General features: G+C 45.2%; 3 protein-coding genes across 3 annotated transcripts in view; 2 read left to right on the forward strand and 1 right to left on the reverse strand.

Annotated features, from left to right (window-relative positions):
• The window catches only part of LOC126564095 (GATOR complex protein MIOS), a 259,062-nt gene that overhangs the window by 54,727 nt on the left and 190,574 nt on the right, over positions 1 to 13,761 (forward strand). The gene's annotated exons all lie outside the window — the stretch shown is intronic.
• Positions 8,863 to 10,721, forward strand: LOC126564470 (protein odd-skipped). Its single transcript, XM_050221530.1, has 2 exons — positions 8,863 to 9,008; positions 9,196 to 10,721. Exons 1-2 carry the CDS (start codon positions 8,900 to 8,902, stop codon positions 10,719 to 10,721), a joined length of 1,635 nt encoding a protein of 544 aa, XP_050077487.1. The 5' UTR covers positions 8,863 to 8,899.
• LOC126563828 (nuclear pore complex protein Nup154) overlaps positions 12,979 to 13,761 on the reverse strand; it is a 505,032-nt gene continuing 504,249 nt past the window's right edge. Inside the window, exon 7 of the mRNA XM_050220594.1 lies at positions 12,979 to 12,993. The gene's annotated coding sequence lies outside the window, so the exon portion shown is untranslated. The remainder of the gene's footprint in view (positions 12,994 to 13,761) is intronic.

Here is a 13,761-nt window from a genome sequence, read left to right on the forward strand (position 1 = left end):
AGCATGCCAATCTTAAACGGTTTCTGGAGAATTTGTGGACCTTTTTTAAGATTTTTTTTTTGTTATTTGTGGCTGAAGTTCCAGCCAACTGTCCCAAGTCTACATGTCAGGGAGTATGGCTATTTCTTTCCATTTATTGTGCTTTAAACCAAGAAGAAACTGCATTTTGATAGGCATCTGATTGCATCTGTTAAAACCGATCGCTAAAAAAAGTCATCAAAATCATGAATCAAATTGCGAATGATGCAGAATAAATGTATTGCACTCACTATCAGACCGATTCATTAGGTAATGGGAAGTGTATCATTCAAGCTTTCCACCGAATTCGTAATGATTCCACCGGAACGGTTTGAAGAGTTCTGTTCGTCATAGATATAGAAAGGGCACACCTGGTGGGGTGGAACGGGTAAGGTAGAACCGTTCAACGGTTGTAACTGTTTACACTTGAGTCAGAGATGCTTCATAACAAACCGACCAAGTGTGACCGATTCGCGGAATTTCCTTCACTCAATCAACCTGGTCCCGTGCGGTGGTCGTTCTGTTGACGACTTTGTTTAAAGTGTGTGGCCTTTGAAAGGCCCGTTATCATATCGCCAGACCAGAGCCTGCCCTAGCGGCTTGTGATGAGTTCAGTGTGGTAAAAAAAGTAACAACCGTCACTTATCCATTACATGGAACCGGTAGTAGGTAACCGACGACACTACTCTACAGAGTCGTTCGATATCAACCCCTTTGCTTTGACATCGTTACTTTTGGTGGGAGGAACCGAAAGAAGGAGAGGAGAGGGAAGAGAGGGGGAGAGTGGGCATACTCTTACAAAAGACAGTTTGCCGCCATTCGCGACGACACGCGGTTTGGAGTCAGCCATTTTGGTAAGGGACACTACAGTACACGAACAGACTGACTGATAACACGTAGGATTTAGGAAGTTTCCCCAACACCAACCAGACCAACCATGGTAAGAAGGGGATGTTTTATGTTGTATCAAAAAACCGCGGCGGTACTACGGTAGGCTCAAACACCAAGAATGTTTTCAAATGCAGACAAACATGAGTGCGAAGCAGAGGAACTTCAGCAGAGCCACATCGAGCGGTCCGTTTTGTCACCTTGGTTCTGCGAAAACCAAAGTACAACACGGAGCAAACAGTTTCACACTCAAACAACCCGACCATAAGGTCTCTCGGGCGATGGAGTCCATATAACCGAAAATAACGGCGCACTGTTTGAAGCATGCCGCCAGCCACAAGCATCATGCGTGCGTACGTGTATGTGTGCCGCGCACGCTAGGCCTGCCTGCTATCTGCCTATCTCCTACTGAATTTTGTAATTATCAATCGCCATCAATCGCCGTATCGTATAAGAGCGCTGGGAAAAACTAGAACTCGTCAAGGGAACCGTTTCATAGTCATTGTTTTTTTGCATTACTTCCTGCTGTTGGTAATACGGCTGGACGGGTTGCGAGTGGGGTTCGAATCGAGTGGGTCGAATCTTATCGGACGAGATATCGAAAAAATCATGTCCGCATGTGTTACATTTTTTTTGAGCTTATCGAAACAGTGGGGGAAGCTGGTATGTATTGAATGGTATGAGGAATGAAATGAAACGGATATTCTTGTAGAGAATTCTTTAAATTTAATTACACACTATATTTCATGTGAAAGATATTTACTTTATCTACCAAATTTTGCATTCTGGATGAGAGTTTTTGTTTGTTTTATTGACTGATTTAATTCGTTGAACTTTCATGAATTTTATTTTAATTTTATTCTTTTAATGCCCTTATTTATTTTTGTTTTTATGTTTTATATGCTTAATTTGATTGCGTTTTCTATTTCTACTTGATTGTTGATTGATTAACGGTTTAATTTAAATTAATTTTGAAGTCACAATAAATTCACTCCAGTTTCTTTTAATTTTTTCATCATTTGATTGATGTTTTTCATCAAACTTAGTTATTTCTCATTATTTATCTTTCTTATATTATTTTATTTCAAGTAGTCAATAAACTGTATGTTTAATGAATAAATTATGCACTTGTTTTGTTTTAGAAAGTTTTTAAAATATGGTTGAAAATATTAAATTTACCCATGAATGTCACTGACGACTTGTTGCATCATTAAAGCATTGAGTCCGACTGCATAAGAACATAAGAAGAGGAAGAGTAATTTTCCCAAGGAAATGGAAACCTGTCTTATCGGTGTATAACAGTGCGGAAGCACTTTAGTAGAATATTTCCCAAGGACTTTACTGGAAAGTCAATAAATTGTGTGCCACACAGCAGACAACAGACGTAAATGAACTAATCCAGCTTCTGGTGTTCTTTGTTTCGTGCTCTCACCAAGCACCACAAGATGCGCCGAAGATGGTTGGTAGTTGTTTATCGCGATGCACTTTCTTTCCACACTTATCACGCGATAAAGAAGGGGATTTTTCTCTCTGGATGACTGCTGAAGTTTATCAGCAATTTTCCCATCTTGTGCCTTAAAATAGCATCCCGTGAGCGTATGAAATGGTGCAGCTGGAGGATGCTGATGATCATTACGGTAGCAGACATCAGCGAACGATAGTAAAGGCAATGACTGCAACTGAAGTACAATTAACAGTGTAGATAAGCAGTGGAATCACGCCAGCAGCATGCAGGGCTTCGGACCGGAGCGAGTGGGTTAGGTCGTCGTGGCAGAAAAGCATTGATTTTCCCAGCGTGAGATTTTACGCTTCAAAGGGAAAGCGCAATATTAGCATACGGGAAAACGAGCGCCGTTGTTAGGAAAACGATTTGTCACAAGAAATCCACAGGGCAGCAGTTGTTGTGCCCGGGAAAAGAAGCGATGTGTGCGATGGGATGAAATCGGAGCTGCAACACTGGCCGGGTAACTGGAGCCGACCCTTCCTGCGTGGTCCGGTAGCTGTGGAATCGGTTGTACGTACCAGGAAAAGCGTTGTTTTTTGTCCATTCTTATCCGATGTTGTGCTTCTTTCTGTTTTACCCGGTGATGATGCGGTTGTTTGCTGCAACAGTTCGGCCACTTGTTCGTCTTTCGACAGTGGCGTTGGGTAGGGGTGTTTTGGGTAGTGTGAATGGAAATGGTACGATTTGCCTATGCGGAGTTGTTACAAAGTACTTGAGAGAGGGCGTTCATTATTAATCAATTTCTTGGGTCTCCTTGAGGGATTTCGGCGACGTAAAGTACGACAATTTTTAATATAAGGAGAAGGAATGTTAAGATCCTTCCCAAAACAACTTAAATTAACATTATATCAATATTAAAAATCTCTCCAGAAAAAAAGTTTTTCAGCAAGGATTTCATGACTTTTCTTGCGCTTTTAATCAAAAAGATACAAAACAAAAAAAGGGCACTTTCAGAATTGCATACGTCCATAGAGAGATGAACTGAGCATGAAGAAAAAACGATCTTCAATGCTTTGTCCTCTAATGCCGGCGCTTTGCGTAGCCGGGGCATGAAGAGAAATCGACCTGCCGCTGCTGCTGGTGTTGCATGTCTGCATAAATCACTTCACGCAACATGATCGATTCGAATGGCTCGTTTTTTTTGTTCCTGGTGTTGGATTCACTTTCCAGTTCATTCTTTTCGGAGGTCCTTTTTCCGTGAATCCTTCACCAAACCAGACAGCGAGGCAGGAACTCGATGGCGCCAGTGCACGGTTCATTTGAATGTCGTAAAGCGTCTCCTGTCTCGCAAGCTCTGTAAGAGGATGATTAGGTGTGAAATTTTTCCTGCCACCTTTCTCGCCTTGCGTTGTTCCAAATATCTCCCATTCTAATGTTCAAGGGTGGGCTTAGAGTCAGCCTCCACAACCCAGCCGGGTGGAAATGTAAAGTGTTGAATTGGATTGAACAAATGCACTGGCCCCGGTGTAATTAATTGCAAATCGGGCATCACCACCAACGGTCCATCAAACACGTTCCACCGCATGGTAAACATTCCAATTTCCAATGCTAACAAATCGAAATTAATCCGAAAACACGATTCTCCGGTCTGTTTGTGGACGGCCATTTATGGAGTTGGTGTGCTCTATTGTCCGGACTATTGGTGCGTACGTGCTGCAAAGCACGGAATTGCATCGGAATCGGTTTGCATTAGGGAGTGGGAATGTGATTTTGAAGCCCGAAAATGGGATAACCAATTACGGTGCCGGTCGCTGTGTCAACGGTGACGCACAATGAGGTGGGGTTTTGTGTGTGCTTGAAGCAATGATTAGTTTAGCTTTGGGTTTGAGATTGCAAATGTGGGGGAAATTAAATTAGGCACAACGCAAGCCTTCAGCAACAAAGCCTTTTGGAGTAGTGAGGTGAGGTACTTAATTTTGATTGCTTGGCTAATGAGATCCTTGCAGGCGGCGGGTGGTTGACACAGTGTTATTAGTGACAGTAATATTTATGAGCGTAAATATGTAAATATTAGTAAAATGTTCAATAAATACTAAAAGTGTTCAAAAGTTCATTAGTCGTTGTAATTAGTCAAAATATGTGCAATACTATAAATCTTAGGGAAGATAGATTGTTACAAACTAAAAAATTGATAAATAAAATCCCTATATTGTACAACAAATATTGCCCTGCCTGTAGAGGATAGCACCTCCGAGCTTCGAATCATAATCAATTGACCTGCTCAGCTTAGTATAGACGTAGCAACAATATTTAATTGATATCCACTGACCTCCCTGTTTATCTGTTCCTTTGCAAGCGTGCTAGGTTTAGAATGAGTCCTTGGGTTAGATCCTATAACTTGCTTAAAGTCACGTTCACTTCCGTTCGCTAGCTAGCACGTCCGAAATGGAATCAGACACATCGATGCGGCGAAGTTGTCGATGTCCGATGGCTAAATATTATGGCATCGGAGCAAATATGCCGGAGCTTCCTGTAATAATCTAAAGCGAGCCCGTCTGCTAGGTTGTGTTTTAGGATTATGCGGTGCGTTAGGAAATTCAGGCAACATAGACGATGATTCAATCATGCTTGGAAGAGATGTGTAAGGGTCCTGGGAACTCATAACGAACCGTGAATAATCTGCATGATAGGGAATTATTCGCATTTTAGATAGAAATGATGTTTCAACGGTTTTTGGGTTATTCCACTCAGAAACACCAGAATGTCTGGTAAAAAGTCAGGATCGGAACGGATGGCTAACAGCACTGGCAGTGTGTTGTTGGGTGAAAGCAAAACATAAACAATCACTCCACCAACGTCCAGTGGAAACTCCTCCCGTCCTCCCGTGTGCATGTGTGAGGTAGCAAAACACCTTTATATTGTTTTGTTGCCCAGCAAAGAGCCAGCAGCTGGGAAATACCATTACCATAATGATGAACGGCATGGGTTAACCGGTGAAAGAAAAATTGGGAAAGCTGGCGAAAGCTTAGTAGCTCCCAGAGTCTCACCGTGTGGTTGAAGTGGTTGTAGCCGCTGTAGCCGAAAAATCACCTCATTTGACGCCCTCACGTGTAAAGGATTTCTACCCTATTACCCCCAGCTCACCTATGCGCCTTCCGTAATCCCACGCACACCCTAGCCATGCATTCCTCCCGTGTGATGTTATGGTTAGACTTAGGCTTTGTTTAAACAGATGCGAGCGGAATTTCCCTCCAGAAGTGACTTTCTCGTTGTGTTTTTGTTGGCGATGTCCTCCTAGACTTTGTGGTGACTTGGTGGTGACGTACGGGCAACACAACACACACGCACACTCGCATGAGCACATTTTTAATGGCCGGTAATAGAGGCGAAGAAGTAGACGTTTCGCGATAAGCGACTCGGAATGATGGCGAAAAAAAAAAAAAAAAGGTGACCAAATTAATCCATATACGACTACCTTATTCGGTACGCCAACTGATAACGACCGTTTGTCGGCGGTTTTTTTTTTGCGACATGAAATGTACCGTACCGGCAGCGGGCTTTCATCGGTGCCGCCATCTTTTCGGAACCCAGCCAGCCAATGTTGCGAGTAATGTGTGCGAGCGTACGGCGATGATATCGTTCGCATGTTCTATTAGCGTTTGCACAGGAAGCAACTATTTACAGCGTGGAACGACATTCGTTTGATGTGTTTGCTTCATGTTTCGTCGAATGTTGTAATGGGGTTGGGTTCGGCTGTGATTGGATGTGAAATTATAAGGGAGTTTTGACAAATTTTCATACAAGTTATGTATCGTATTTTTCCTTTGTTGGTTAGTATGGCAAGATATCGTCCTACAGAAAGGATATAACAGCTTTTCTTTCCTTTTTGAGTCCCGTTCTCTCTGTTGTTTTATTAATGTTTTTAGAGACCTTTGGTGAAGCTTTCATGCTATTATTTTAAGCTTTACTAAAGCAGAGAAGGATGATTTGTCAACTCTTGGACTTTTAGGCCTCAAAATCTGTGCTCCAAATTACGAAATCTGTCATCTTGATTTTTAGTTGGTCGCAAAATTTCAGCGACAGATAACGTTCAAATCAGCAACCATTATTGAGAGAAACCTATTAATGGGAAGAGTCTTCAAATTTTGTCTTGATTAAAAGCCCAAAAACTGGACCACCACTTCATTATTAAAAGTCTTAGAAAAGTTCGAAGATTATCTATAATGTTATACTTTTGATTTGACTTTTAGTAAGCAGAGTTGCTATAAAATAATCGTCTTTCACTTCTGTAGTTTACAAGTGAACTATAAAAGGAATTTATTCCATTTCTTCATCGTAGCAGAACGTCCCAGTCACTCCACCATAATCGGAAGCAACTAGCAGCAACCTTTCACATCAAACTAGGGAATGAATAAAAAAAGGATACGATCCAGCCAAAAATGGTTCGACATTCGTAAAAAAGGGCATGAAACTTGCCTGGATGGAGTCATAAAATGCGTACGCCGTACGTCGAATCTAAGTATATGGTATCCAATTTTTATAGCGTTTCGAACCCGGGCCGAACATAAAGGGAACTATGTGTTTTGCAAAATAGAAGCGGCAGCATCAGCAGCAGCACCAGCAGCAGCCGTAGAAGCCAAACAGAGGAAGCAGCTCTCGTTTGCTTTCGCCGTATTCACCATCATCGCCGTAGTGACGTTTGCCATCGAGTTGCGAGTCGTTTTTATAGCTTTATTAATTAATAGTCCGTAGGGAACTGGTAGGGAATTTTCTTCGACATCTCTCCGGAGGTCGTATCGTACGCTCGCCCGTCATCACGCCACGCCATGCGCAAAAAGGCACGAGAGGGACTACTAATTATGTTGACAAAACCCCGAATGTCGGTGACAGTCAAGGAATGTCGGCTATTTATTCCTTCGGGGCAATGAAGATTCGAAGGCGTATGGCGTATGGTGTATGAAGTTTTTGTGTCATTTTATGGTGATTGCAATTGCAGCGAGTCCCCGGGAAAGAGGAATTCAATAAACCAGCATCCTAGCAATAGAGGGACAGGGTGAAGGAGAAGCACGGGGCCCGAGGAGGGAAAAGAAGAGGAAGCAACATAACATGGGCCACACGAAAGGTAAACAATTGGCAAATATTACTGTCAACAAGACGAAGAACAATGGGCACCGGATTGGGTCCGTGTGGCTCACGGAGACACGGGACGTGCGTGCAAGGACAATCGGAGTAGGGTGTAGGACCTGGGGGGTGGCAGGAGGAGCGGTGGAACGGAAGGCAAACATCGGCAGCAACGGCAGCATCGTCGGCAGCAGCACCAGCACCAGAAGAAGCACGCAGGAGCAGTACACAGTGTCCCGAGCACGTTATCCCTGACAGGTGCTGAAGGGAGAAGGAGCATAGAGCTTGGCGGAGATGGAGAGGGTGAAAAACACCCCTATTACTAGGTGCCCTAGGTCCCTTCGACTGTTAAGGATAGGAAGGAAAGCCCTCACTGGCTAGGGAAAGAGCGAAACAACACCACAACGGGAGAGCACGCTTCTCGCTTACTCTTGCAGCAAAATATGGCCGGCTGCAGTGATGCGCACACTCGCACAGCAACCAATCGGGATACGAGTTGCTGCTTGAGTGTGGTAGAAGTAGGCGGGTGTTTTTTACCCCCTTGGCCTAAGAAATAAGAGTGAGCGTGATGGACAGAGCTTTGCTAGGGGGTTGTTTACAGCCCTAGCAAGAGAGATACACTTCGCTCCTCTCAACTCTCCACTAAAGGGCGCTCTCTTTTTCTCGTTCTCTCTCTCTCGCACAGCACCGCACAAACGCACCAGCGAGGGTTTGGATGGAAGTTTCGTTCATCGGGATGTTTAGTAGCAAATTCATTTTGTACCGAAAACTTGTTGTCTAAACATCTCTCGCTTACAGCTCCACGAAGCGGGGTTTGAGTGTGTGTGCTTTTTTTTTCCTTCTTTTCCTCGCTAGACATAGTACCGTTGTGCGCTTGTGTGGGTGCGTGTGTATGGAGGAAGCTCCTGAACGTGACATTCTACCTGCTCCCGGACACTAGCCTACTGTGTGTGTGTGTGTGTACATAAAGAAGAGGAAGAAGAGACGGCGCGAGAAGCGAGAAGGAGATAAGGGAGAAGGATAACAAAGCGAAGGATAATACAGCGGACGGTACAGGACTCGTCGTACGTCGTGTTGTCCGGGGGTCAAAAAGGATAACCACCGTACGGTTGCTAGATCGGTAGTTCAGTTAAGCGATAGCAGCGGAACAGTGAGCACATCACAGTTGCAAGTGTTTGAAGAAGTGAAGTCAATACACAACAGAGACACAGTGACGTTGAGGTGCAGTTATGAATAGGAAGATTGAACTTTGAGTGAAGAATAGAACGCAAGAACATTTGAACAAAAGCGCATAAACTCACACTGGATGTATTAGTGAGTAGTGGCGTAGTGAATTACAGTGAAGTTTGAAGAAACAACACAGCGGTTAACGTTTAGCAGAGCGACTCTACTAGCGCACACGCACCGTCGTGACAACCGTCGTGTAAAATGTCTGTGAAATCGGTCCCATCATCGTCAGCAGCATCGTCAGCGTCGTCTTCGTTGTCGTCGTGCAGTGAGATAAGCATCGAGGAACTGCACGCCCGTTCATCACCAGGTACGTTGCGTGAAGTTGAAATTGTGTAGTGGCCTGCTTTTGTTGTTGATATTGTGAAGTCACAGACGAAGTTTTGGAATCCGGTTTCGTGCTCACTCGGTGGCTTGATAAGAACTCGCCACCAGCACCAGTATTCGATGATGGTTTTAGTAATGGTTTTTGGTGTTTCTTTTTTCGTTCTGATTAGATTTTTCGTCCGAATTCACACTCGCTAACATTAAGCAGGAGCCGCGTGCCGGCACCGTGTCCCCGATTCTGACACCACCACACACACCCACCGAGGACAGTATTGGTGGTTTGAACGGATCGCAAACGATCATCACGACGTCCCCGCATCATCATCATCACCATCATCATCAGCACCCGTCGGCACCGAGACACATTCCATTGAACCACTACCATCCCTATCAGTACGAGATGGAGCGTTCACGGACGGTCGCCATGCGTCAGCAGCAGCAACAGCAGCAGCAACAACAACAATTTCTGCAGCAGCAGCACCCACCAACAGCAGGGCAGGATATGGTGGTGGGAGCGTTCGTGCCACAGCAAGCTCCCCAAGCAATCGTGAGCCCACCATCCACGAACCCGATCGAGGCCGCATTCCTGTACCAACAGCAGCAACAACAGCAACAGCACCAACAGCAACACCATCAGCAACAGCAACAACATCAGCAGCAACAGCGTCTGTGGCAACAGCATCTCCAGCAAACCGGTTATCATCCAGCGGCAGCAGCAGCCGCAGCCGCCGCCGCCTATGCGCATCCACACGCAGCCCTCATGCAGCACTGGATTCGCAATGCCGCCCTGTACCAACAGCGGCTCCATCCCCATGCGCACGCCCACCCCCATGGACCGACGGTCGGACACCATGCGCATCATCCCTACCCACTGTTGGGGGCTGGTCGCCCGGGACTCAAGCTTCCCGGCCATCACCACGGCGGACCCGGTGGTGGTGGTAGCTCACGCCCAAAGAAACAATTTATCTGCAAGTACTGCAATCGCCAGTTCACCAAGTCCTACAACCTGCTGATCCACGAGCGGACGCATACGGACGAGCGGCCGTACTCGTGTGACATCTGCGGCAAAGCCTTCCGCCGTCAAGATCATCTGCGCGACCATCGGTACATCCACTCGAAGGAGAAACCCTTCAAGTGTTCCGACTGTGGTAAAGGGTTCTGCCAATCGCGTACGCTCGCCGTCCACAAGGTGACACACTTGGAGGAGGCACCCCACAAATGTACGATCTGCAACCGAACGTTCAATCAGCGAGCGAACCTGAAGACGCACATGCAAAGCCACGCATGCCAACCGCAGGGCACTGGTGGACTGTCGCTCGAATCGCCGGTTCTGAATGGTCCCGCACTGGATCTGTCCCAGAAATCATCCTCCTCTTCGACCGAAGAGAAGGACATCATTGTGGACGAAGACTTTGACGACGAGGAAGAAGAAATTGAGGAGGAGGAAGAGGCGGAGGATAGTGAGCTGTTGGAGGGTGAGGAGGAGGAACATCTTGATCTGGAGGGTGACGGTGAGGAAGGGATGGATGTGAGGCAGATGCTACTGTTGGAGCATGCCAATAGTAATCCGTCCGCATTGCATACTCCCAGGCGTAATCCGACGACAGCGGGCAGCACGGTGACTACTACAACGTCAACAACAGTGACCCCAAAGCGATCGCTCGGTTTCTCGATCGACGAGATCATGCAGCGATAAGGGGGCTGTGAGGGTGAAAAGCATTAAAGAGGCTAAAGAGAAAGAGAGAGATGGAGATGTTGATGTTCCTTACCGTCGTAGTCCACGTGCACAAAGTTTAGGTTACGATTTTTTTTTTTTTTGGAAGAGATTGTTTATGAGACGAGATTTCCCGGTTTGCAGGATATTAACGTATATACCATAAGCCATAGTTAAAAGCCAAACAAGCTGTTGGGTATGTGTCTTCCGAGCAAAAGAAAAGGCACAGATAATTGAGCTCGAAAGTACGCACAGCCCGTTGTAGGGGAAGAAGTAGGACGGAAGAGACGAAAGCGATGTACATAACCAAAGAGACGAGAATGATGAAGATGATCGATAGGGAAGGAGAGATGAGGAAAGGAAGATAGAGTAGGAGAAAGAGGAGCGAGGAAGTGAGGACCTTTCCAATCCATTCCAATTCAATCGGGCTATTCCAATTCCCTACGGGTGTATGCAACAGTTAGAGCAATTTAACAGGTTTAGGCAGCACGGCCGGAATGGAAAAAAGGGCAAAACGATGGGAAGGCAATTCTATTATTTTACAATCGATGCGTGTGTGTGTGTATGTCACTTCGTTTTTTTTCCACCACCCATTTTGCCGGCAATCTGGGACAATCTGTTTACTGAAGACTGATATTTGTTTTTATTACTTACTAATTATTGCCGAGCCCCTGAGCAGAGTCCCCAATTACAAGAGTACAGGAGGAAGGAATAATAATAGTACGGCTAGGTTTATAGTTGCGAGAGTTCCACAATAGCAGCGGTACCCGTGCACGGTTCAGGTACAGGGAACTCGGATGGTTTCGGGACGAACCAAAGCCAAAAACAAGTAGAAAAGCGTAAGGACGCGTTCACGTACCGGATAAGTATTTTTGTTACTGATCTCAAGCTGATTGTCGCGTTGATAGAGGTGAAGATAGTAAAGCCACGATACACGAAAACTAATGTACCCCTTAGCACATGAGTTAGTCGAAAGGAAGGGAGGCTAGGAGATGTTCAAAATCAAACCCAAAAGAGGATGAACTTTGGGTGCATTGTCAGACCATTTTAATTGATAGTTAGTTAGTACAATTGCTGTATATTATGTTACTATTCTGTATAGTTGTAGAATTGTAGTAGTAGTAGTGTAAGATACGTAAATTATTGCCGAGACCGATCCAAATAATAAACAAAACCCTTTTAGCGATAATGTTTCTATATTTCGCCAAACTATAAACCTGCTTTGTGTTGAAGTTTTTTATTTTTTTGGAGTTGAGTAATCGGAAAATCGAATGGAGAAACCTCGCCTATCCACAGGTCTTGTCTGCGACCTTGTCATCTAGAGACCTCTTTGTCTTATAAGTCTAAATTGTTCCATATCATAGTGTGTGCGGATATCACGGCTAGGACATGGAGCTACATTTTTTATAGCAATCCCTCAAGGCTTCTTCAAGACACTGATTAAAAATCTCTTGTTGATATGTCCGGAATCAAAGCCAGAAAGATTAGATCATGAATTTATTTGAAGCATTTCCGCTCTCAAGTACACCAGATATCACCGACAAGAAAGGGCCTTCAGGTCGTCACCACTCAGGCATATTTACGTAACACCGGAAAGCTCAAAGCACAAGGAAGCTTTCCACACGCAAAAAATCCTCGAAAGCACATCAAAATGTCCTTGTGAGTGATGATGCAGAAACGTCACTCACTGTTTCGCTGTCAATCTAGTGAGCTATGCATTTACATCCCACTCAGAATAACACTCACACATCAACGAAAGCCCGGATGGGTAAGTAAAATGCAATTGATGTTGTTTCCTCATGCGGATAACCGAGCCACACTTTGTTTGACAGCGTACGGTGCGATATTGTTAATTATTGCACCCGGTGAGGCGGAGGCTTGCAGTGGCTTGTGAAAATGAATAACAAAAACAGTGAAGCAGTGAAAAAAACGGAAATCGCAACCTCCACATGTGCGGGCAGGCCTGGGTGTTATGGCATACGCCGTCCCGTAGCTCATTGCGATGATGATGATTCTCTCGCACTCTGCAGCGAATGGTGTCGACAGACTGATAAGAGGCTGATTGAAAGCGACCGAGACCGTTCCGGACCGTTGGCGGCGGCATGTCCCAAGCGTTCGCCCCAGCAAAGGTTGATCCCCGGGCGGATGGGCGCTGGCGAGTGGCGTAAAATTGTTGACAGAACCGGCGACGGACAGTAGCCGATTCGCCTGTTTGCGTTAGCTATGATGCCATCGCACGAAACTGTTGCAGAAACTGGTGGTGGTGTCGGTTTGAAGTGTGTAAAGAGTGTAGCGCGCTCTAATGGCCATCCGATTACCGTGCTCTTTCGCTGCTGATGATAACCTTTTGCAAGGCACGTTACTCGTCTTTTCGACGGTGGCGCGAAGTATGTGTGAGTGTGATGGAGTGTGCAAGTCGGACCACTTTGGCACCGGCTTGCTAAACTCAACCGTTTTAGTGACCCCTTACATATCACTATCAGAACCCGCACTGCAGATGACACTGGTGAGTACTGGCACACGCATTAGACTCTCGTTTCGCAAAATGAATGTTTGTCTTCGGTAGCATTAATTATTTCCTCATTCAATTGGAATCAATTGCTAAGGGCAAATGAGATACAGTTGAATGAAGTAATAAGTTCAACAAATCCTCTTTCTTTTATAGCAATTTTATAGCACGAAATTCTGATGAATTACGAACCTTTATCTCAACGGTTAGACTTACTCTTGGGCTACCTGCGATAAACATAAGGAAACTTTAGGATTTAAAAAAAAAATTAATTTCATATTCGATGACACATGATTAGCTGCTCGGGCTGCCTGCTGACAGTTAACGTTCATCATCTGTTATTCGGCGTTGCTTTTTTGAAGGTGGGTCAGCTTGAGACTGGCGACTCTTTCCCAAGGGTCACACCGGATAAAAAACATGTCTACGTGCTTATTATAAGCATCCCGACCGGTGACAAAGACCTCAATACGGGGACGATATTGATTTTAATAATTTCCCATCCCAATCCCCGGG

The sequence above is a fragment of the Anopheles maculipalpis genome, chromosome 3RL, assembly GCF_943734695.1.
Source record: "Anopheles maculipalpis chromosome 3RL, idAnoMacuDA_375_x, whole genome shotgun sequence".
Taxonomy (NCBI): domain Eukaryota; kingdom Metazoa; phylum Arthropoda; class Insecta; order Diptera; family Culicidae; genus Anopheles; species Anopheles maculipalpis.

Coding starts and splice junctions, on each gene's coding strand:
- LOC126564470 (XM_050221530.1), top strand. CDS start 8,900: ATGTCTGTGAAATCGGTCCCATCATCGTCAGCAGCATCGTCAGCGTCG. Junction 9,009..9,195: donor GCACGCCCGTTCATCACCAG/GTACGTTGCGTG, acceptor CGTTCTGATTAG/ATTTTTCGTCCGAATTCACA.